We start from the raw sequence: 24493 nt of genomic DNA on the forward strand, positions 1-24493 counted from the left end.
CAAACCGGATCAAACCGGACTAAACCGTATCAAACCGGACTAATCCGGTTCAAACCGGACTAAACCGGATCGAACCAGTTCAAACCGGTTCAAACCGGATCAAACCGGACTAAACCGGATCAAACCAGACCAGACCGGATCAAACCAGATCAAACCAGATCAGGCTGGATTAAACCAGATCAAACCAGACCAGACCGGATCAAAACCAGATCAAACCAGATCAGATCGGATTAAACCAGATCAAACCGGATCAAACCAGACCAGACCAGATCAGACCAGATGAAACCAGACCAGACCAGATCAAACCAGATGAAACCAGACCAGACCAGATCAAACCAGACCAGACCAGATCAAACCAGACGAAACCAGACGAGACCAGATCAAACCAGACGAAACCAGACCAGACCAGATTGGCACACATTTTACAACTTGCCCCAGAAAAGCAGCAATATTGAGGATGTAGAGGGTTCCTGACAGGCCACACAGCTGAGGCTCTCAACAGGTCATGCCTCAGGGGCTCCAAAATGGTCAGGCAGGCTGAGAAAATCTCCAGGCTGTGCAGCGGGGCCTGCAATCCTGAAACCAGAAACTGCAACTCCACCCCCTCCCCATGGCAGCAGGCCTAGGGGCAGAGAATAGGGATGCTGGGACCCCAAAGCAGCCCTGCAGGGGAAGGAGGCAGATGTACCTTGGATCTAGCCAGATGGGGAGGGGTATCTGGTCTCAGCATAACCCCCTTCCAAACCCTGACAGTAACCCCTGGGAAAAGCACAGCCCCCTCTCAACCCCAGAGCCAGTTTCTCCCTGGGATCTGTGTACTTGGAGCAAAAAGTTACCTGACACCCCAGGCCTCCCTGCCTCTGCCACCCACACTTCTGGGCCCCCGGCAGGGACTGTGACCTGGTCAGAACAGCTGGTAGCCCATGTGCTTCCACCCCCACCTTCTCTCTGTTCCGGACTTTCAGGTCATGACACGGGGAGGAAAAGAAGGCTATGCTGTGAATGGAGCCTCAGAGGGAAAGGGGGCATGGATGCTTAGGAATATAAAGGGCCTCAGGTCCTGGCCAGTGACACTCTGCTGAGCTCCTCTGCACCTGCCCAGCACCATGGTAATGTCTGGTGGCCAAGTCTGGGCCCTCATCAGCTGTATTCTCTAGGAGCTTGGGGATAGGGCCTGGCACCAAGGGCCCCTCCTCAGGCCCACTAAGGGCATGAAGGAGATAGGCCAGGGCAGCCTCTTCTGCCATTCTGAGGGCCAGGATAGCTCCTAGGGCTTCTTATTCCTGCTTGGGGGTGATGGTGATGAGGGGAGTTCCTGGTTAAAAGAGGGCTGAGGGGCTTAGGAGCTCTGGGGGTGTGCATCATGTTTATGGGCACCATAGTCTGTAAATCATTGTGTGTTGCAGGCACAAAATTCTCTGTGCACTGGGCATGGTTGTATGCACCTGTAGACCTAGCTACTTGGGAGGCCAAAGCAAAAGGATGGCCTGAGCCCAGGAGTTTGAGGCTGTAGTGAGCTATGATCCTGACACTATATTCCAGCCTGGAAAGCAAAAGGAGGCCTTGTCTTTAAAAAAAAAAAAAAGAAAGAAAGAAAGAAAAGAAAAGAAAAGAAAAGAAAAGAAAAGAAAAGAAAAGAAAAGAAAAGAAAAAACAGTGCAAAACAGAGCGAGAAAAGATACAGAAAGATGAGGGGTTGGGTTGCAATATTATGTTATTTATTTATTTTTTAAATTGTAGAGACGGGCTGCCTGTCTTTTGCCCAAGCTAGTCTCCAACTCACGGGCTCAAGCAGTCCTCCCACCTTGTCCTCCCAAAGTGCTGGGATTACAGGCATGTAATCCCACTGCGCCCAACAGGGTTGCAATTTTAAATAGGGGTGCAGGGTAGGACCCATTTAAAAGGTGGATTTTGAGCTAATGCTTACAAGGGGAGACAGAGCTGGCCCATGAGGATGTCTGGAGGAAGAGTCTTCCAGGCAGAGAACAGAGTGACTGTCATTTTGCAGGAACAGCAGGGAGAAAAGAGGTGGACAAGCAAGGAGTTAGCTAATGCTTACAAGGGGAGACAGAGCTGGCCCATGAGGATGTCTGGAGGAAGAGTCTTCCAGACAGAGAACAGAGTGACTGTCATTTTGCAGGAACAGCAGGGAGAAAAGAGGTGGACAAGCAAGGAGTTTGCGGGAGAGAGGTCGGTGAGGTTAGGGAGCTGACCAATGGCTTTATGCCATCCTCATGCATCCACCTTAGGGTGTGTCTCCCTGTTCATTTTTTTTTCTTTTTCTTTCCTTTTCTGTTTTTTTGTTTTTGGTTTTGTTTTTTTTTGTTTGTTTGTTTGTTTGTTTTTGAGACGGAGTCTCGCTCTGTCGCCCAGGCTGGAGTGCAGTGGCGCGATCTCAGCTCACTGCAAGCTCCACCTCCCGGGTTTATGCCATTTTCCTTCCTCAGCCTCCCGAGTAGCTGGGGCTACAGGCGCCCGCCACCTCGCCCGGCTAGTTTTTTGTATTTTTTTTAGTAGAGACGAGGTTTCACCGTGTTCGCCAGGATGGTCTCGATCTCCTGACCTCGTGATCCGCCCATCTCGGCCTCCCAAAGTGCTGGGATTACAGGCTCGAGCCACCGCGCTCGGCCTTTTTTTTTTAGAAGAAGTCTGGCTCTGTTGGGCAGACTGGGGTACAGTGGCCTAATCTCAGCTCACTAAAATCTCCACCTCCCGGGTTTCAGCAATTCTCCTGCCTCAGCCCCCCGAGTAGCTGGGATTACAGGCGCCCACCACCACGCCTGGCTAATTTTTGCATTTTTAGTAAAGACAGGATTTCGCCACTTTGGCCAGGCTGGTCTTCAACTCCTGACCTCAGGTGATCCGCCCGCCTCGGCTTCCCAAAGTGCTGGGATTCCAGGCGTGAGCCACAGACCTCGATGCTCCGCCTGCATCACGGGGCATGTCCAGGTGCTCCGGGCACCAGGATGTTCTTTATGGCGTCTGTGCACTGGTGTGTGTCCCAGAAATAGACACGTCCCTCGGTCTCAGCACCCCTGCACCCCAGCCTGCCCACCGCGCGGAACACCTGCAAGCTCCGGTCCGGGCGCCGCGCCGACCCCAGTCCTCGCATCACGTGACCGCCCGCGGCTCTGTCTGCCCCGCCCCCTCCAGACGCCGGCTCTGCGTTGCGTATTCGCTCTGGCCATAGCGGGCCTCGTGTCGCTGCTGCTGCCGCCCGAGGGCGCCCTGGGCGAGGAGCTGCAAGTGCCACAGCCCAGGGCCGCCAGTTGGCTGAACTTAGGCTCCTTCAAGAAGTACATGGGGAAGCTCTTCAACAGCAGGTGGGCCGGCGGAGGGCGTGAGGTAGGGAGGAAAGCGGGAGGTGGAGGGGTGGGGGGGCGCGGGGGGCGGGACACGGACACCACCAGGCACCCCCACGCACATCGCGGCCCGAGCTGGGCTCGGGGAGCAGCCTCATGACTGCAAAGACTTGTTCCCAGCCCGAAGAAATCTAAAAACCACAAGAAAACTGCGAACGCCACGAACACCTCCCCATCGAAAGGCACGAAATACCCTCCATGGACCACCACGAACCCCCAGTGGCTGAATACCTCGGAACCCCGACCACCGATGTCCTCCCGAGGCCCCAGGTAGGACAGCCTGGACGCTCGGCACCGAGCCAGGGGCCTCGGGACTGGGGGAAGCTTGAGTGATAGCGAGAGGAAGCTCCTGGGGGAGAGCATTCAGGGAGACACAGCGCCCCGGTGGGGGAGCTTCTTTCTCCAGGCTGGGCCTTGGCCTCCAGACGCCTCTCTGCCCACCAACCCCTTTATATTGAGAGGGGCCTCAACCCCTCCTCATCCCCTCAGTGGAAACAATAAAGACAAATTTCTGTTGCTTCAGTGACTTCTGTGGGCCTGGGGTCAGGGAGGGACCAGTCCATCAGAGGGGAAGGGGGACTCTGGAGTTTCTGCTGTTGGAGAAAAAGACCTCAGCTGTTGGGGGTCCTCCTCTGGTAACCCATCCGCCTTCCTCCACGTCACCCATACATGGCCCTGTGAGTCTGGCCCTCCACCCCATGGTAGAAACACAGATACAGGTCCTGGAGAAGACACTTATTGCCCTGCTAGTCCTGCACAGATGGCACCAGTGTGGGAGGGCTCTAACCCAGAGGGAGAGCAGAGGTGAGAGAAGAAACCTCAAAGGAGGGGCTTCAGCTAGACACACCCCAACTCCCACCTGGCTCAAATTTCTACCAAACAGCCCAGCTTGGGCTGTCAGAGTTGGCACAGGAACAAGAAGAGGTGCCTTTGCCCCTCAGCATGCAGATTATAGGGGGCCGTCTTTGCCTCCTGGACTTCTAAGTCCTTCGGGAGTGAGCAGAGCAGGAGAAAGGGTGGAGCCTGGCCGGGGCCTGTCCCTGAGAAGCTGAGTGTGAGGGTGGCTCTCTCTTCTGGGGGCTCCTATGGCCATCAGAGAGACCTAGTGGGGAAAGAGCCCCCTGCCCTGATCCTACCCTCACATCCAGGTGTGTCTCCAGGGTGTGAACCCCTGGCCCTAAGAAGTATCCACTCCTCTCCCCATTCACCACCCATCCCCTTAAGCTGCCAGAGAAAATGCTGGGACTTCAGACTCCCTCTCCCAGACTCAAACCGTTCTCTTGCAAAACCATCTCTCTATCCAGACATCCCTTTGATTTAAGAATCAACCAAAGGCCGGGCACAGTGGCTCACACCTGCAATCCCAGCATTTTGGGAGGCCAAGGTGAGCAGATCGCTTGAACCCAGGAGTTTGAGACCACACTGGGCAACATAGCAAGACCCTGTCTCTACAAAAATAAAATTAGCTGGGTGTGGTGGCATGTGCCTATAGTTCTAGCTACTTGGGAGGCTGAGACAGAAGGATCGCTTGAGGCCAGGAGGTCAGGGCTATGGTGAGCTGTGATCATGTCACTATACTCCAGCCTGGGTGACAGAGCAAGACCCTGTCTCCAAAAACAAACAAAAAATTAATCTGAGCCAAGCAGCTGCATCCTCTAGAAGCTCTTTGCCTTTTAGGACCTGGTTCTACTTCCAGGTCATTTGCACACACCAGATGGAGTAGGACTTGAAGAGAAACACAATTGTGGTGCTATTTCCATTTCTGTGCAAGGTGCTAAGCCCAGAAAAGCGGACACCTCATCTTCCAAACCCAAACCCCATCCCTTCAGGGCAAGCATGTGGGGGAGGCAGGAGAAGCCATTCTAGGAACCGGACACATTCTGGTTCCCTGACTTCTCCCCTTTACACACACGCATGTACACACGCATGCATGCGCACACTGTCCCCACCTATTCAGGGTGCCTGAAAAAGGCCAGGAAGAGATGGGTGCTCTCTGGGACTCTGGGCAGTGCTCCCTGGGGCGGGATCCAGGTCCTCGCCCTCACAGGGCTGGAGTGTGCAATCTACAGATTCGATTCGATTGGCTGGAACTCTCAGTGAATCCAGCCTCCTCCCCTTCCACAGTAGCTTGAATACCTCCTGTGCCCAGCATTTCACTACCTCACGGGGCAGCCCATTCTCTCCAAATTTCTGGATGGCGGCTCAGGCCCCTGGATGCAGCCATGACTGCTGTAGCACCAGAATCGTTCTTCCAGGCTGGGCTGTGCCCCTGCCCCCATGCCAAGGATGCTTTAGTATAATTTTTGGTGCTTCTGCTGCCTAGGCTGCAGTAAGGCACTGGTGAGGGGTGCACTTAGGGAAGGGTTGTCATCGGGCCATGTCGGGAAGATCTATGGGTGCTGAACTGGGAAGATTCAAGACTGCCACTTCACAGACTTGCTGAAGGACCATGAAGGACCATCTGCTCAGAGGAGTCCCTGCCTTCCTCGGGCCACGACTTGTCCCTCTGTGAAAGGGAGAGGATGAGCTGAGCGGCTCTGATGACCCCACCAATGTTCTGGATGATCCCCTTTTCCTCTGCCCTGCCCTCCTCTTTCCTCCCATGCATTTGGCGCTTCCTGCTGCCCCCACCAGAGGTCCACAGAGACACAGGACAGGCTGTGGCTTTGACTTGCTTTATTGAGCCTGTGCGGGAGCAGGGAGCAAGCTTTGGCCAGAGCCAAGGGTGCAGAAGGGAGAGCTGGGCTGGCACTGCTCATGGAGTCGCAGGAGACAGAAGGTAGCATTACAAGTCCAGCGGGCTGAGCTCCCTGTGAGGACAGGGCAGAACATGGCAGTGTAGGGCGTAGGCCTCGTGCCCTCAGGAGGCCTCAGGCTGGCTCTGGGTTCCTGTTCTCCCTCTTCCACTCCCCACTACACCTTTCCAAACCCTGATTCAGTCCCACCACCCCTATTTCAGCCCCAGGGAGTTGGACAGACAGGGCAGGGAGTCAAACTCACCTGGGGGCGGCAGCACGCGGGGACCCCTCACTCCGAGAAGGCCAGCGTGTCCTCTTCGTGTCTCTTCCCATACCTGGGAGGGAAGAGGCAGCAGGAGCAAGCACTGTGCCCAGGTGCCAGCCCACCTGTTTCATATCTGCCTGTAGGCACCATCTCTCCCAGGGCACATTGGCCTAGGCCTGTTCAGCACAGATGCCCAAGAGCAGGCCTGGAAGGGGCTGGGGCTGGGGATAGGGTGTGGCCAGGAATGTGGAGTGGGCTCAGGGTCCCAGGGGCTGGATCTCTCTCCCCGACTGTGGCACACACCTAGGCCTGGTCAGCATGTTGATGTATCTACGGAGATCAGCCGCATACTGGGCCATCTGCTCTGGCGTGGCATTGTCCCCTGGGTACACTGGCTCCAGCGGGGCTCCCTGAGCACCCAGCAGTGGCTGTAGTAACAGAGCCACACAGGTGGACAGGAGCAGCAAGGAGAGGCAGAGGCGTGTGGCAGCCATCTGAGGAGCAAGCAGAGGGGAGGTGGAGAGCCCGGGCTGCAGATTTCCTGTGCCCAGGAAGCAGGGTCCATCTACCCAGCCCCTTAGCCCATCATCCATTTCTCCAAGCCTGGGGACAAGGGGGCAGAGCAAAGGGCCACTCCAAGCTCACCACTCCACCTCCTAGACACTGCTCTCAAGGCGCGGACAGCCTGTCCTGTGAGCAGCCCAGCAAGCCAGCGCCTTGCAAGTTAGAAAGCATAGCAGAGAAAATGGGGACATGAGTCCTGGAGACATGGGACTCATGACATCCAGGGCCTCATGGCTCCAAGGAGGCAGCAGCTAGTGGGAATAAGGCCATGCCAGGTCACCCACAGGGTGGGGGACACAGAATGAACTCAGGAAGCCAAGGACAGAAATCCATGACCTTGTGGGTCTGGCCCTCCACCCTGCGATAGAGACACAGATGTGGGTCCTGGAGAAGATGCTGTTGCCCATGTCGTCCTGCACAGACCGGCAAAGGCACTCACACAGGGACCCCAGTCATTCACAAGGTCACAGTCACACATTCCGGTTCACGGCCATGCACACGAGTGTGCACATATACATGCTGTCTTCTAGCGTGACAGGTCTGTCCAGATGCAGACAGCAAGACCCAAGCAGGACCTTAGGCCTCCCAAGGCCCCTGGGCCTGCGAAACACCTCGATCCGAGGCCCCAGCCTGGGGGATCCGAGGCCCTCTCGATCCGAGGCCCCAGCCTGGGGGAGGCCCCCCAGAGCCCCAGGCAGGCTGAGCCCACTTACCTGGAGTCCAGAGTAAATGGGTACTAGACCAAACAAGCACCTGCCTCAGGCCGGATGGGCCCCTGCCCTCGGCTGGGCCGCTTTATAGCCCTCAGCCCCCCAGAGTCCCCGCCTCCTGTCAGCTTCTCTCGCTCCACAGCCCTCGCCCCTCCTCCAACTGTCTCCCGATATTGTCAGTATCTGAGGCCAGAGATGGGAGGAGGACAGGGCAGTGCTGTGGGTGCCAGACCAGCAGCATAACAGACAAAACTGGACCACAGGAAAAGTCTCCTGTGGGCCCCCATCACTGACACTCCTTCCCTTTGGGCACCAGAGCAGGCTTGGTTCAAGAAAGATGGGGTTCTGGAACTTCAGAATGACTGAAAGGTTTTGGTCACAGGCCTTGGAACTAGCTGTCCTGCCTCCCAAGGATCAACCCAAATCATCCAACAGATTCCCTCGGGGCAGAAGATTGAAGCTGCAGCTGGAAGACTGAGGCTGCAGCTGGAGCCTCCAGGATGAAGAATGGAAACTCAGGCCATCCTCTGAAGCTTGCAACTAGAACAAGGTGGGAAGAGGGAAGGCACCTCAGGTCCTCAGGCAAGGTGGAAAGGAGTGGGGTACCAGGCTTGGAGAAACCCATTTGGTGGGTGCATAGGATGCAGAATGAGAACTCATGTGCTTGGGTTCAGGGGAAAGGTTGAGGGGGTGCCAGTTTCCCATAGCCATTTCCCTCCCCATCTCAGAGCCCCCATTCCAGGGAAGTGCTAAAAACCAGCATCATTTGTAAAGCCTCACATTTTCCAAAGTGCTTCCAGCTCAGTCACCTCACTAAATCCCCACAACAACCTATTTTACAGATTCCAGATGTGAAATCTGCTCAGAGATGTCAAATCACTGGCTCCAAACCACACAGCCAGTCAGTGGGAGATTCAGGGTTTGAAACAAAATCTAACGCCAAAATCTAACTCCAAACCTGGACTGTCAAAGTATTGGTAGAATTTCCCACTTTTTGGCTAAGAAACCTGAGGCTCACAGAGGTAAAGATGCTTGCTCAAGATCTCATAGCTACCGAGGTCCCAAATTCTGGCTTAGATTCTCAACCCCACTAATCCATCCCCACCAGAAGCCCCTGAATCTCCCCTGCCCAGCATCTCTTCCCAACCCCCAGTCTCCCTCCCCAGCTTAGGCCAAGGAGTGGTAACTGGCTGTGTCTGAATGACACGGTGACACGGAGTACGGAGCTAAGGACTTATGACTGCTGATGGTTCTGCTGTCCCAGATCAGTACACCAAGAAGTTGGGGGGTGGGGGGACTGTTGGGGAAGAGGGGACTGGAGGTGAAACTCCAGGGATCTGGCAGGGTGGGGTTAGAGTCAGACAGACCTGGGACCAAATCCTGGCTCTGCCATTGGCTGGCTGTGTGAGCCTGGGAAAGTAATTGATTGAACCTCTCTGAGCTTCACTTTTCCTCTCTGTAAAATGAGCTCATCATGCCCATCTCAAGATACGGAGAATAAAGGAAGGCTCAGCAAACATCAGTGTTCTGCCTTAACCCTCCCAATTTTGATTTTTGTTAACAAGAAGAGCAATAATGCTTCACCAGACAACTTACATTCCACAAGGCAAATATGAAAGTCGTTCTGTCTCAGCAAGCCCGGGCCTTTCTCTGGACTGAGGTTTTCTGCTTGCAAAACAAGGGTGTGAGCTGGTGACTGGTCTCATGCTGGCCTTGGGTTTGGCAGGTAGAGGTTGCAGCTATTGCCGCCAGAGGGCGCCAGGCTCCAACCCTAGTTAAAAGGTCTGAGCTCCCACAGGACCATGGCCTTGGAGGGACCTGTTCTGGCTGCTACTCATGTGGTGACCCAGCCCCACCCGACGGACAGTGGATCTAGGGATTGACTCAGATGCCAGGGCCACTTGTAGTTCTGTCCTGTCGCAGAGGTAAACCTAAGTGCCTAAGAAATAACAAGTAGTCCACAAATGTCAACCAAACTGTAGCTTTCATTTTTCTCCTATGCAAACAACAGATTCCTCTTCTGGGTCCTCTCAGGGATGTGGTGACAATCCAGGAGGAAGTGGTAGTAGATGTGCTGTCTACACTACATGGCCATGTGTGTTCATTTTCATACTGCTTTGAAAAGAACTGTCCGAGGCCAGGCGCAGTGGCCCACACCTGTAATCCCAGCACTTTGGGAGGCTGAGGCGGGCGGATCACCTGAGGTCAGGAGTTCAAGACCAGCTTGGCCAACATGGTGAAATTCCATCACTACTAAAAACACAAAAATTGGCCGGGCATGGTGGCGCATACCTGTAATTCCAGCCACTTGGGAGGCTGAGGCAGGAGAATCACTTGAACTGGGGAGGCGGAAGTTGCAGTGAACCGAGATCATGCCACTACACTCCAGCCTGGGCAACAGAGTGAGACTCCATCTCAAAAAACACACAAAAAACAAAAAGAACTACCCGAGATTGGGTAATTTATAAAGGAAAGAGGTTTAATTGACTCACAGTTCAGCATGGCTGGGGAGGCCTCAGGAAACTTACAATCATGGCAGAAGGCAAAGGGGAAGCAAGGTATCTTTCTCACAAGGCGGCAGGAAGGAGAAGTGCTGATCAAAGGGGAGAAGAGCAACTTATAAAATCATCAGCTCTCGTGGTGACTCACTCACTATCACGAGAACAGCATGGGGAAAACTGCCCGCATGATTCAATGACCTCCACCTGGTCTCTCCCTTGACACATGAGGACTATGGGGATTACAATTTAGATGAGATTTGGTGGGGACGCAAAGTTTAACTACATCACTATGTCTAGAACACAGCAATGGTTCTCACTCATCTTCATGTGTTCCTGTCAGAGGCGTTTGAACCAGAGCGACTCCATCTTGAATAGGGGCTGGGTAAAATGAGGCTGCGACCTGCTGGGCTGCATTCCCAGGAGGTTAGGCATTTTTAGTCACAGGACAAGATAGGAGGCCGGCACAAGATACAGGTCACAAGACCCTGCTGATAGAATGAGGTAAAGAAGTTGGTAAGAACACGCAAAAACCAAGAGAGTGATCAAAGTGACTGCTGATTGCCCTCACTGATTTTTCTTTTTTTCTTTTTCAGCAGAGATGGGCTTTCACCATGTTGGTGAGGCTGGTCTCGAACTCCTGACCTCAAATGATCTGCCCCCATCAGCCTCCCAAAGTGCTGGGATTACAGGTGTGAGCCACTGTGCCTGGCCTCACTGATCGTTATAAACTAATTATAATACATTAGCATGCTAAGAGATGCTCCCACCAGCACCAGACAGTTTAGAAATGCCATGGCAACATCTGAAAGTTACCCTCCATGGTCTAAAAGGAGGCGGAACCCTCAGTTCTGGGAAATCCCCACTTCTCTGGAAAACTCACGAATAATCCACCCCTTGTTTATTAGTATATGATCAAGACATAACCATTAAAAATAGCCAGACAGCAGCCCTGGGGGCTGCTCTGCCTATGGAGTAGCCATTCTTTGTTTCTTTACTTTCCTTTTATTTATTGATTGATTTTGTAGAGGTGGGGGCTCACTTTTTTGACCAAGCTCAAATGATCCTCCTGCCTTGACCTCCCAAAGTGCTGGGATTACAGGTGTGAGTCACTGCACCTGGCCCTTGTTTCCTTATCTAATAAACTTACTTTCACTCTACTCTGCGGAATCACCCTGAATTCTTTCTTGCGTGAGCCCCAAGAACCCTCTTTTGGGGTCTGGGTCAGGACCTCTTTTCGGTAATGTTCCCATAGTGCTTGCCACAGAGCCCTGCTTAAAGAAAGCACCAATTCACCAGGCACGGTGGCTCACGCCTGTAATCCTAGCACTTTGGGGGGCAGAGGTGGGCGGATCACAAGGTCAGTAGATCAAGACCATCCTGGCCAACATGGTGAAACCCCGTCTCTACTAAAAATTAAAAAAATCAGCCGGGTGTGGTGGCACACGCCTGTAGTCCCAGCTACTCGGGAGGGCGAGACAGGAGAATCGCTTGAATCTGGGAGTCAAAGGTTGCAGTGAGCCAAGATTGCGCCACTGCACTCCAGCCTGGGCGACAGAGTGAGACTTGGTCTCAAAAAAAAAAAAAAGAAAGAAAGAAAGCACCAATTCCTGGTTTGCAAACCCACCAAATGAAGATGATAGTGGTACCTCTTCTTCTGCCCAACACCACGCCCTCTGGCACAAGGCAGATGGCCACTGGCGGTGATGGGGATGGAGTAAGTGCTATGAGACTAGGAGAGGAACACCCCAGGAACACCTGAGGTCACAGAGTGAATGAAGGCAGGTAAAGGAGCAAAGGGAATGGGGGCCCCTACATACGTGACCCCAGGGCGGCAGCTTGGCCCTCACTGAGTCCTCCATCACACACATTCCCCTGCCCCGCCCCCATCCTGGCTGTCTAACCTCAATCCCTGCTGCTTTCAGTTAATCAACCAATGAGTGGTCATTTATCGCACATCTGTTCTGGGCCTCATGGGGGCAGTGGGAGGTGATGAAGAAGCAAGCGTTCTACAAAGAGGTCAAAGCTGCGTGAGAAGCTGGGGGATGGCTTGCTTTTTTTTTTTTTAATTTTCTTTTTTTTTCAGACGGGCTCTCACTCTGTCACCCAGGCTGGAGTGCAGTGGCATGATCATCGCTCACTACAGCGATGTCTCCTGGCCTCTGTCTCCTGGGCTCAAGGGATCCTCCCATCTCAGTTTCCCAAGTAGCTGGGACCACAAGTGCTTGCCACCATGGCCTGCTATTTTTTTTTTTTTTTTTTTTTTTTTTTTTTTTTTTTGAGAGATGGGCTCAAGTATCTACCCAGTTCAGCCTCCCAAAGTGCTGGGATTATAGCCATGAGCCATTGCACCTGGTCAGGATGGCTTTTTTTGAAAGTGAGGACATGAAAGTTCAGAAAGGGGAAGAAACTGGCTGTGGCCCTCTAGCAAGCTGGCAGCCATCCCTCACCTAGCCCTGTGCTTCAGAACCTTACTCACAGGTCATCTTACAAATGCCTCTTTGCTACCTTGTGAGAGAGGCAGGAATTACTCTTCGCCCTTATCGGATGAGAAAACCGAGGTCCAGTGAGGTAGCTGAGGCTGTCTAAGGTCACATGGGAGTCAGGAAGGGTCAAAACTAAACCCAGGTCCACATGGTTCCAGCCTGGCTTTATCCCTGTTTGCAGACCCCCCCAATCCCAACCCGCCACTGGCTAGAGCCTGGCCCAGCTCTTAAGCCAATGTCTTATTCCAAAATTAAATGGCAACAGCAGAGGAAGAGATAGAGTGAGGGGTAGCTGCCCCCAGATGCCAGGACCTATGCCCTGGAGAAGCCCTTGGGCTGGGGATAGCTGTGACATGCACACACGTACCTTAAGCCCCTTCTCTCACCCACTCTGAGCCAATTCAGGACCCAGTGGGGGCTCACTCCACTAATTTGGAACCTGGGCTCTGCCTCCACTTCTCTCTGCCCTGGGAACTCCATCTGCCTCCAGGGCCTCCTGAAGACACACAGGGAGAGTTCAATATTTCTCCCTTCCTGTCTCCAGTGTCTGCAATAGCAAATCCTGTCATTGCCGCTCCAAATTTTTCTCAAAGAGGAAGGCTTCTTTCTTGCTGAAATAGAAACTAAACTAAGCTACATAATACAGTTTGAGAACAGCCTGGCCAACATGATGAAACGCCGTCTCTACAAAAAATACAAAAAATTAGCCGGGCATGGTGGTGGGTACCTGTAATCCCAGCTACTCAGGAGGCTGAGGCAGGAGAATTGCTTGAACCTGGGAGGCAGACGTTGCAGTGAGCTGAGATAGCACCATTGCACTCCAGCCTGGGCGACAAGAGCAAGACGCCATCTCAAAAAAAACAAGCACTTTGGGAGGCGGAGGCAGGCAGATCACGAGGTCAGGAGATCGAGACCATCCTGGCTAACACGGTGAAACCCCTTCTCTACTGAAAACACAAAAATTAGCTGGGTGTGGTGGTGGGCGCCTGTAGTCCCAGCTACTCAGGAGGCTGAGGCAGGAGAATGGCATGAACCCAGGAGGCGGAGCTGGCAGTGAGCCGAGATCGCGCCACTGCACTCTAGCCTGGGCAGCAGAGCAAGACTCCATCTCATAAAAAAAAAAAAAAGAAAAGAAAAGAAAAGAAAGTGTTGGGGAGGTAAACAGGGAGGCCAGGGCAGTAAGGTTCCTGGAGGAAATGAGACCTGAAGTGGCCTTGAAGGCTGGAGGCAGGGGGAAATGTTATTTCACAGAAGCAGGGCTCTGTGGCAGTGGGGTTGAGCACTTCAGGGGCACATACTGAGAAATTGCAGGAAATGCCACCGAAGGAGGAAGGGGTGTTATGAAAAGCCTGAGTTTCTGGCAGAGAGTTTAGATTTCATGTTTAGTAGAAACAGAACTGCTTCGGGATGAGATCTCTTACCTCTGTCCTTTATTCTACGGCTTCCTGCAAGCCTCTCTTCCTCTCCGCCTTGGGATTCCCATTGGTTCAATGAAGAGATAGGCCCAAATGATTTCTAGATGACATTCAAAGGACATCATGTTCCTAGCAGATAATGTTAGGTGCCCAAATATCCACATTCTCCTTTCATCATCAAAGACCTTGAGATGGTGCATATGTAGGTTTGTTATATAACAAAAAGATAATCCGGCTGGGAACGGTGGTTTATACCTGTAATCCCAGCACTTTGGGAGGACAAAGCGGGTGGATCACCTGAGGTCAGGAGTTCAAGACCAGCCTGTCCAACATGGTGAAACCCTGTCTCTACTAAAAATACTAAATTAGCTGGGCCGTGGTGGTGCATGCCTATAATCCAACCTCCTCGGGAGGCTGAGGCAGGAGAATCGCTTGAACCAGGAAGGGGAGGTTGCAGTGAGCTGAGATCATGCCATTACACTCCAGCCTGGGCAACAAGAGCAAAACTCTGCCTCAAAAAAACAAAACAAAACAAAAAAGATAATCCATTCATAAATTTAAAAAATTTGTAAAAACAAAGAGCTTGAGATGGGCACACAGCCACTTAGCAAAGACATAGGTTGCCTTTGCAGCTAAGTGGGGCCATGAGACTAGGCTTTAGCCAATGGGCTGAGAGTTAAAGCGATTTTGCCATTCTGTTTTAGGAATGGATGTGCCTGCCTATGGCAGATTATATTTTTCAAAGATGACACAAAAATACCTCCTATCTCATGTGTGATCCTACAGTGGGGTCTGTGTCCCCTCTTCTTGAATGTGAGTGCACTTGTGACTGCTTTGACCAATAGAATATGGGATATGGTGCTATGTGACTTCTGAGGCTGGGTCACAAAAAATGGTTGTCATGAGTTAAATTGTGTTCTTCCTGAAATTCATATGTTGAAGTCCTAACTCCCAGTACTTCAGAATGTGACCTTATTTAGAAATGGGGTCATTGCAGATATAATTAGTTAAGATGAGGTTGCCAGGCACGGTGGCTCACGCCTGAAATCCCAGCACTTTGGGAGGCCAAGGTGGGCGGATCACAAGGTCAGGAGTTTGAGACCACCCTGGCCAACAGAGTGAAAGCCCATCTCTACTAAAAATACAAAAATTAGCTGGGTGTGGTGGCGCATGCCTGTAGTCTCAGCTACTCCGGAGCCTGAGGCAGGAGAATCGCTTGAACCTGCGAGGTGGAGGTTGTGGTGAGCCTAGATCACGCCACTGCACTCCAGCCTGGGCGACAGAGTGAGACTCCATCTCAAAAAAAAAAAAAAAAAAAAAAGATGAGGTCATACTATAGTGTGTGAGCCCCTAATCCTGTAGGACTGTTCTCCTTTGAAAAGGGGAAATTTGGACACAGAAACAGACATGCAAAGAGGGAAGATGAGGTGAAGAGGCACAGCTCAGACACCCATCTTCAAGACAATGAGAGGGGCCTGCAACAGATCAGAAGGAATCAACCTGCCAACGCCTTCATTTCAGACTGCTAGCCACAAGAACTGTTGTTTAAACCACCCAGTCTGTGATTCTTTGTTATGGCAGCCCTAGCAAACTAAACAGCAATGCCACCTTCATCTGATTCTCTTGAAATACTCTAAGCAGGAGACCAGTTACCATGTAAGTCCAACTACCCCAAGAATATCAGGCTGGAGAGGACACATGTAGGTACAATGGTCAACAGCCCCGGCTGAACTCAACAGCCGGCACCAGCATGCGAACGAGCCTTCTCAGGCATCAGCCCGGTGGATCCTTAACTGCAACCCTGCCAACCTCTGGTAGTATCCGCATGTGAGACTCACAGCAAGAACTGCCAGGAGGAGCACTTCCTGACCCTGACCTACAAAATCCTCAGTGATGTACAATGGTTGTTTGAAGCTGCCAAGTTTTAGGGTAACTTATTATACAATGTAGTAACCAGAGTGCCTATCTTGCTCTTCCCTCCCTTGCCACTGGCCAGAACACAGATAAGGCCATGGTGGGCTGTCTTCAGTCCTGTAAATGACATAGATGAGGGCATGGGGAAGCCACAAATGGGGAGCCTGGGCTCTTGGACGCCCTCATGGAGTACAACTGCCAGCTCCCCAGATGCCACTCACATTTCATGCAAGAGAAATAAATTTCCATCTTGCTTAAGCCACTGTTAATTCCACCTGTTTTTTTTTTTAAGCCAAATCAATATCCTAGTAATATGATATATGTAAAATAAACAGCTCAGTGTCTAGCACATTAAATAAGTGTTTTTTGGGAAAGGTAATTATTGCTATTGTCATCATTAATATGCTAATAATAATTATTAATAATATTATTACCCTAAACTGCTCAACGCTCCTCAAAATGAACATGAGGTGGACCCATGTCACTGATGGTCAATGAGACATGTCAAGCTGGACAGAAATTGTCTGTAGTCATGCCTAATTCATACCAGGTCTCTCTTCCATCCGCCTTAAACTGACTATAGCTCTCCCAGGCAGATCAGTAGACAGGGGATCAAGGACACCAACACACAGACACATTCTCCCCGCTCCCCACCCACACAATGAACCAAAGCTCTGGGCAGCCACTGTGTGCTCCCGTCCCACCTGTTCTGTTGCAGGAGAGAAGACAGGAGGCAAACTGGGATGGAAAGTGGGTCTAAGATAATGAATGGGGAGAGGGAGTCAAAGAAACTAACTTTATCCCCAAGAAATCAGGCAAGGCTTCCGGGAGGAGGTGACCACTATCCTGAGAGTATCTTCCAGGCTGAAGAGAGGGAAAGGGCTCTGCAAGCAGGGAGAGTGACCTGGGCAAAGGCACAGAGCATCAGAATCCACATAGCTGGTGACCTCCACCTGCCTCCTCTGCCTCATCCTTTCAGCTCTACCTCCAGGGAGGCTGGAGGGCAGCACAGGGGAGGGTGGGTGTCAGAGCCCTCTGGTCCCCAAGGGACCTGTGTCCAAGCAGGGACCTTCTCTGCAGCTATGGCACAGTCAGCTTTAGAGTCTTCTCTCCTTCCAGAACCATTGAACTGCAAACAGTCCTTAAAAACCCTGATCCGGGCCGGGCGCAGTGGCTCACGCCTGTAATCCCAGCACTTTGGGAGGCCAAGACAGGCAGATCACGGGGTCAGGAGATCGAGACCATCCTGGCCAACATGGTGAAACCCCATCTCTACCAAAACTACAAAAATTAGCCGGGTATGGTGGCGGGCGCCTGTAGTCCCAGCTACTCGGAAGGCTGAGGCAGGAGAATCTCTTGGACCCAAGAGGTGGAGTTTGCAGTGAGCCGAGATCGCACCACTGCACTTCAGCCTGGGTGACAAAAGCAAAAACTCTGTCTCAAAACAAAAAGCAAAAACAAAACAAAACAAAAAAACCCTGCTCTGCTGCAAGGATGCCCCAGCCTTCCTGTTGTTTTTTCACTCTCTGGGTAACAGGCTTTGATTTCCCCCCTCATCTCCTAGCGCCTTGCTTCAGATTTGGGCAGGTCTTGCTGACCTAGAGTCCCAGGAGAGAACTCACAGGTACAGAAGGCTGTGTCCCAGGAAGGAAACAGAGGCCCTTCCTTCCTGAGGCCCCAGGAGGGACACAGGATACAGAGACATAGACAGAACTCTCAGTGAACAGAGCGGAGGCCTTGAGAGCCGGGCAGCCAGAGAAGGCAGGAAGAGTGCAATTGGACAATCAAGGCAAGCTTCTTGGAGCAAAGGGGCAGGGAAGGACGGATTCAGGGGAGATCAGTCTGCAGGCAGAGGCTCCGGAATAGGTGCAGAGTGGTGAGGGGATTCGAGTTGGATTCCAGTTTAAACATCCACAGAGCCTTTAGGCTTCAGTAGCTAGTCCAGGGGAGAGGGGGGTTACATGGAGGGTGTCCCTATGGCCTTGTCACTGGGAAAGAATAGTTCATGACTTATCCACTGAGTGTGAATTCAGTGATACGGGGGAGGGCAGTTTCTTAGGGACAAGGCAGCCTCCACACTCCCATTGCTCCTCTACTCAATGAAAGGGGGACGGTAGAAATGGCCTACCTCTCCGGCCAGCACACATACAGCCATCTCACCCTACACGGCTCTTCCTCCACAGCCCCATTTTGGATCACACTTCACCTCCAGCCACTCCAGCCCTGGGCGCTAGTAATACAGCTCCTGGGGAAGTTCCCCAGTGTGTTGGTGCCTGACTCGTCCCCCAGCCGTCTTTGGCTTCACGGGGTGGGGGAGGGACAGCCCTGACCCCATCTGCTCTCCTAGGCTGCCTAGCAGGCTCCCCGCCCTTCTTCCAGAGCTCCATCCACCCCTGCCCCTACTCGACCAGAGTTCCTTCCACAGCAATTCCTGGTCTGGGCGCTGTCCAGCTCCAGGCTGGGTGGTCGAGTCTTCCCCGGGCTCCGAGCAGAGGAAACCCCGCCGCCCGCCCCAGCCTGGGGCGCCTCTGTCCCAGTCGGTTTTCTCTTCCCTGACCCCCACGTCTCTACTCTCCACTTCCACTGGACACCACCTCCACGAAGGAGAAAGGGAAGGAAATACAAAGGCACACATTCCGTTTCTGTGGAATTTGCTCTTTATTTTGGGACCAGGGAAGGACCACACACAGCCCTCCAGCCCAGGGGGCGGGGGCACCGAGATGCGGGCGGAGGGCCGCACCCGAACCCTGCCCAGACGCCGCCGTCGGGAGGCAGAATCCGGGTTTCTGGGGTCGGCAGTGCGTATGCAAATGAGATGGGCGTGGTTGGCAGATCTCCCAGGAGGCCTCAGGGGCCCTCACCACAGGTCTGGGACCTCCGACCTGCGGAAGCGAAGGGGAAGGAATTGGATCTGGGGAGGCGAGCCTGGGAGACGTCGTAAGTGATGTTGCCAGGGTGGGGCCAGGCCGCGCTCTCGGAGGCAGGATGTGTGGTGCCGGGAGCGCTTTTACCGCGACCTGATGGGGCGGTTCTCGCCGTCGGGGAAGAACGTTTTGGAAAGGAGCGCGTCCGGGCCGTCTCTTTTCCCATACCTGGGGGCGGGGCGGGAAGAGCGTGGTCAGATCTGGCCACGCCCCCGGGTGGAGCGGGGCCACAGAGTGAGAGCCCCAGGGGTCCCGCTCCGCCAGCTTGGCGACTGCGCTCACCGCTGCCGGGTGACCAGGTTGAGGTAGTGGCGCAGGGAGGCGTAGTAGCGGCTCAGCTCCTCCGGGGAGGCGTCTTCGCCAGGAGCCTCGGGTTTGATGGGGTAGGCGTCGACCAGAGCCCCCAGGCAGACGAGCAGGGCCAGAATCACTGTGGCCAAGGCGGGCCACGGCCTGCGCACGAGCACCATCTGGGAAGGCGATACTAGGGGGTGGGTCATTCCAAGCCTCGACCCTCCACGGCGGGAGGCTGCGGCTGCCGTCGGGGCCGCGCTCCGACGCTCTTCCTGGGGCTGGTACCGGACCAAGGTTCAGCCACCGGCTTGCTGTGTGTTCTCCGGCACTGCACCGTCTCCTGACTCAGTTTCCTCATCTGTGAGAGGGGCATAATCCCTGCCTGCCTCCCCAACCCTGCTCCCGCTGCTGCACAGAGAGTTAGTTGCTGGCAACGCGACTCCCGGGCCTCCTTCCCACCTCCAATGGCCCCCTCCAATCCAGTTTCCTACCACTCACCCCCAGTTTCTACCACCCATCCTCAGTTTCCCCACAAAACACCCTGGGTTTCCTGGTAGCAGACCATGCTTGAGCCCCCAGCCACTCACAGCGATAGCTTGTGAAGCAGATGAGCAGGAGGTGGAAGGCGAGGGAAGTCCCAAGGGCTGCACTGCAGCAGGTCAAGCTGAGGTCTCCTCTGCTCAGCGCTTTCCTTGTGGGGCTTATATCCCCGCCTGGAAAGGGAGGGGAGTCCTAGGGGAGGGGAGCCAGCAGGGGGTGGGCCCTTCTTCCTCCCTCCTTCCACCCTCGCCAGATCACTGAGCTTATACCCAGCCAGTGTGTGATGTCTCCACCTCGCAGGAGCTGAGGGGGCAGCTGCCATGCTCAGATTCGGGGTCTCACTGGATGGGGTACCCAGCCTGAACCCCATGTTCACCCCACAGCCCCCCAATGGCAGGTCTAGTCTCCTGAGGAAGTGAAGCGGTTGGATCTAGACTCCTGGGGCAGCCCCTAAGACCAGGGTTAAGATTCTATCTTCCCTAGCCTGTCCGTGGGTGGGAGTGGTGGGTGGGAGGGTGGACACATTCCCTCCAGTCTGTGGGATCTATGACCACTCTTTCCAAAAGACAACCCTTTTCAGCCTCTGCTCAGTAATACCTTGGAGAAGGGCTGAGGAGTGACAGGACCTCTTGGGGAAAGTCTCCTGGAGACAGGGTGGGAGCACCTGACCTTGGCTCCTGACCTGCAGTTTATGGTGTCTTGGGGGACAGGCGTCTCTGAACACTCCATTATGTCCTCTCTCTATTAAAGAGTTGGAAGAGAGGCAGGAGGAGGCAGAAGCCAATCCCCCCACCAGAAGCAGCTGAGTTGGCCACCTATGTATCCAGACTGGCACACACAGACCCCGGTCCAGCCATGTGTGGTATAGAGCCCCCTCCCAAGGCAGAGTGTCTCCACCCTTACGCAGGTGTCATTCAGGGCACTGGTGTCTTCTGGGCCTGAGTGATGCCAAGGCTTCCCAGGCACATGCCACTGTCCCCAGCCCATGGCAGTTTCCACTGGGCTCTAAGCCCAGATCCTTTGAATGAAAGGACTCATGTTTATTAAGCACCTACTGTGCACCGGGTAGTGCATAATTTCAGGCATCACAAGACGATGAACTGAGTGTATCTCCATTTTCCAGATGAGCAAACTGAAGTCCTGGGAGGTGATGGAGCAGCCAAGCTCACCCACGATTCAAACAGGAAAAGGAGGGTGAGGCAGACCCCAGGAAGAGGACCTCTCAATTGTGAGGGGCAGAAAGGCTCAGCACCTGGAGTAGCCATTGGGGCGCTAGAGGCAGGCCTGGGAGCAGGGACCTGAAGACTAAGTCTAGGGCCCACCACCCACTCTGAGAGGCCAAGTAGGGGAAGGGCCTCCAGACTGCCAACCCCCTCAAACCCACCTGCTCAGGAGGAGAAAGGGCTGTGGGAAGGTCTCCCCATAAAGTCCTTCCAGCTTCCTCTCCCTGGCCCATAGGGGCTGACAGGGCCAACTTGTCCAGGCCCTTGGTTCTGAGCCAGCCCCTCCAGCCCCAGGACAGATGGCTGTTGGCGCTATTTTTAGAGCTCTCCTGAGATGGGGAGTTCAGGGCTCTCTGTCACCCTTTTATGGGTTCAATCACCTGCATTCTCCGGAAATGGCTCCTTATCAGCCAGTCAGGCCCCGTGGGACTCCACATCCCAGGAAACACCAGGGTGCCCTGCTGAGCATGGGGGTGGAAGAGGACACCAGGACAAGGGGACATAGATCCTGCCCTTGGAGGGAGGAGAAAAATCATTCCTTTTAGGAAGCCCTCATCCAAGGGGCAAGGCACACCCCTGTCCTTTAAGAACCCCAGTCTCAAAGGAGAGACATGGCCATGTCATAGGGGACCCCTAGTCTGAGGGGTTCCCAGAACATACAGAGAGACAGAGACAGCCTTTGTCCTGTTTGGAGGGGAGACAGCGGAAATCAAATAATTCCATTCCTCCATGGAAAGACAAAAGACAGGTGCTCACCCTAGGATGGAGGGAGCAGTGGGGGCTGGTTAGGACATCTGTGATCCCAGGGGTCAGGCCTAGAGAAGGACCCTGCAGGCTAACAGGGGCAAGGATACCAGAGAGCAGGGAACTATTTGCTCTTCTGATCCTGCAGCACTAACCCTGGTGGTTGTAGGGGGTTTCTAGTGCACTGATCCCAGGCAGAGAAGAAGGAACCTGTGAGATGGCCACAGGGAATCTGACACCCCTGGAACCCTGTTATGTCTTGGGGAGCGTGGAGTCCAAGGACAGATGGGAAGAGAGGACAGACACTGTAAAAGCTAGAGGGCATGGGGTGGCCTAAATTCGGGCTACAACCTCTGAAGAAGTCACTTCCTCATTTATAGCCAAAGTAAATGGGCCCCTAGGTGGTCTCAGTGTGGACCAGGAACCAACCGCACATCCCTGCAAACCTTCTCTATCCATCATACCCCCACCCTCCAATCTCACTCCTCAATTACAGGGCAAGCTGATTGGTTCATTAATCACCGCCTCCTCATCGAAGAGCTTATTAACTTGTTGATGAGCAGGGAAGATGTCTCAGCCCTCGATCAATGGGCTCAGCCATCCCCCATCCACACACCCACACCTATCATTGCTGCATGACTCAGTGGCCATGAGACATGTCTGGGGTGTGAGGGGAGAAACTTCAGAAACAATTGTTTTTGTAGAAGTGAGACCAGGACCTGCTTCCAGTTTGTCTTTGAAGGGTAGGGTACAGAATCAAAGGGGAGGGGACAGAATCAAAGGGTTCCTTTGGTCCCCATTCTGAGAGCACCTGGCAAGGCCACCCCAAGTCAGGGAGACCATGGACCTGGACCCCAGCCAACAATTCTCCTTGTCTAGTGGGCTCAAGGGCCACTCATCAAGATGGTGTAGCCTCTGCCATTCATCCCCAGAGGCTTAGAATTCTGTACCCCATCACCCACCTGCCTATACCCACTCCACACAAAAGGCCTCTCTTTGATCACCATGCACTGTGCAGCACTGCTCCACTGCTTTCCACCCTGAGGCATTTCCTCATGCCCAGGGTCCTGCAGACAGCAGGTTGTCATACAGCAAGTGTAATTCAGGCCAGGTGTGGTGGCTCAGCACTTTGGGAGGCCCAGGTGAGTGGATCACGAGGTCAGGAGTTCAAGACCAGCCTAGCCAACATGGTGAAACCCCATCTCTACTAAAAATACAAAAACTAGCCAGGTGTCATGGCGTGTGCCTGTAGTCCCAGCTACTCGGGAGGCTGAAGCAGAAAAATTGCTTGAATCCGAGAGGCAGAGGTTGCAGTGAGCCAAGGTTGCGCCACTGCACTCCATCCTGGGCGACAGAGCGAGACTCTGTCTCAGAAAGAAAAAAAAGAGTAATTCAATCCTCACTCAACGAGCACTTATTAAGTCCCTGCTGTGTGCCAGGCACTGATCTAGGCACTGGGATAGAGCAGTGAACAAACAGGCAAAATCCTTGCTCTCAGAGAGCTCACATTCTAGCGACAGGAAATAGAAAATAAGTAAGCATGGAGGCTGGGTCGGTGGCTCACGCCTGTAATCCCAGCACATTGGGAGGCCGAGGCAGGTGGATCATCTGAGGTTAGGAGTTCAAGACCAGCCTGGTCAACATGGTGAAACCCCGTCTCTACTAAAACTACAAAAATTAGCCAGGCGCGGTGGTGGGCACCTGTAATCCAGCTACTCGGGAGACTGAGGCACAAGGATCACTTGAACCCAAGGGGTGGAGATTGCAGTGAGCCGAGATGGTGCCACTGCACTCCAGCCTTGGTGACAGAGTGAGAATCTGTCTCACATAAATGAATAAATACATAAATAAATAAGCATGAAATATGTCTGGTAAGTGCTGTAGAGAATAATCAGAGCTGGATGTAGGGGCTCACGTCTGTAATCCCAGTGTGCTGGGAGATCAAGGTGCGAGGATCACTTGAGCCCAGGAAGGAAGTGAGGAAGCAAACCATGAAGCTACCTTGGGAAGAGTGGGGCGTGGGTTTAGGAAACAGCAATGCCAAGAAGGAAGAGATTTTCACTTTTTATGGTAGGAGCTCCCCTAGGAGCCCTCCCTCTTACCCGAAGCTTCTGCAAAACACAATAACAGATACCTATGGTGTGGTGCGTGCCCAAGGCTCAGGCTTGGCTCTAGAACAGAGGTAGGCAAACTCTGTAAAGGACCAGATAGCAAATATTTTAGGATTTGTGGTCCATACAGTTTCTGTTTACACTGTTAGGTTCATTCACTGTAGCTTGAAAGCAGCCATGGAATACACCAAAAAAAAAAAAAGAATGAGCACGATAGTGCTTCAGTAAATCTTTACTTACAGACGTTGAAGTTTGAATTTTATGTAATTTTCATGTCATAAACTTTTTTTTAGTTTATTTCAACTGCTTACAGATTCAACCACTTTAAAAGCCATTCTTTTCATTATTATTGAACTCAAGGGATCCTCAGGCCTCAGCCACCCAAAATGCTGAGATTATAGGCGTGAGTCACTGTGCCTGGCCTAAAAGGCTTTTTTTTTTTTTTGAGACAGAGTCTTGCTGTGTCACCCAGGCTGGAGTGCAGCAGCATAATCTCAGCTCACTGCAACCTCTGCCTCCCGGATTCAAGAGATTATCCTGCCTCAACCTCCTGAGTAGCTAGGATTACAGGCACATGCCACCACGCCTGGCTAATTTTTGTATTTTTAGTAGAGACGGGGTTTCACCATGTTGGCCAGGCTGGTCTCCAACTCCCAACCTCAAGTGATCTGCCTGCCTTGGCCTCCCAAAGAGCTGGGATTACGG

General features: G+C 53.2%; 3 protein-coding genes across 7 annotated transcripts; 1 reads left to right on the forward strand and 2 right to left on the reverse strand.

The window, feature by feature from the left end:
• Positions 1-2949: 2949 nt before the first annotated feature.
• On the forward strand, positions 2950-3883 carry LOC108532221 (uncharacterized; the record flags this gene model as incomplete). Its single annotated transcript, XM_017876150.1, has 2 exons — positions 2950-3323; positions 3483-3883. Coding segments are annotated over 2 exons (528 nt in total), but the record flags the coding sequence as incomplete, so codon positions are not given.
• Positions 3884-6021: 2138 nt separating this feature from the next.
• Positions 6022-7683, reverse strand: PPY (pancreatic polypeptide). Of its 2 annotated transcripts, none has more exons than XM_017876156.1 (4): positions 7643-7683; positions 6669-6859; positions 6363-6435; positions 6022-6172 (listed from the first exon to the last, which is right to left on the reverse strand). In XM_017876156.1, exons 2-3 carry the CDS (start codon positions 6857-6859, stop codon positions 6390-6392), a joined length of 237 nt encoding a protein of 78 aa, XP_017731645.1. In that variant the 5' UTR covers positions 7643-7683; the 3' UTR covers positions 6022-6172; positions 6363-6389. The 2 variants fall into 2 exon arrangements, with proteins under 2 accessions (XP_017731645.1, XP_017731644.1); XM_017876155.1 differs by lacking the exon at positions 7643-7683 and adding an exon at positions 7390-7465.
• Positions 7684-18586: 10903 nt separating this feature from the next.
• On the reverse strand, positions 18587-19848 carry PYY (peptide YY). Of its 4 annotated transcripts, none has more exons than XM_017876158.1 (4): positions 19758-19842; positions 19159-19346; positions 18964-19044; positions 18587-18834 (listed from the first exon to the last, which is right to left on the reverse strand). In XM_017876158.1, exons 2-4 carry the CDS (start codon positions 19344-19346, stop codon positions 18810-18812), a joined length of 294 nt encoding a protein of 97 aa, XP_017731647.1. In that variant the 5' UTR covers positions 19758-19842; the 3' UTR covers positions 18587-18809. The 4 variants fall into 4 exon arrangements, with proteins under 4 accessions (XP_017731647.1, XP_017731646.1, XP_017731650.1 ...); XM_017876157.1 differs by having other exon boundaries at positions 19159-19360; XM_017876161.1 differs by having other exon boundaries at positions 18592-18834; positions 18970-19044; positions 19758-19848.
• Positions 19849-24493: the final 4645 nt, after the last annotated feature.

This window comes from Rhinopithecus bieti, unplaced genomic scaffold, assembly GCF_001698545.2.
Source record: "Rhinopithecus bieti isolate Rb0 unplaced genomic scaffold, ASM169854v2 scaffold_10088, whole genome shotgun sequence".
In the NCBI taxonomy this organism is placed as follows: domain Eukaryota; kingdom Metazoa; phylum Chordata; class Mammalia; order Primates; family Cercopithecidae; genus Rhinopithecus; species Rhinopithecus bieti.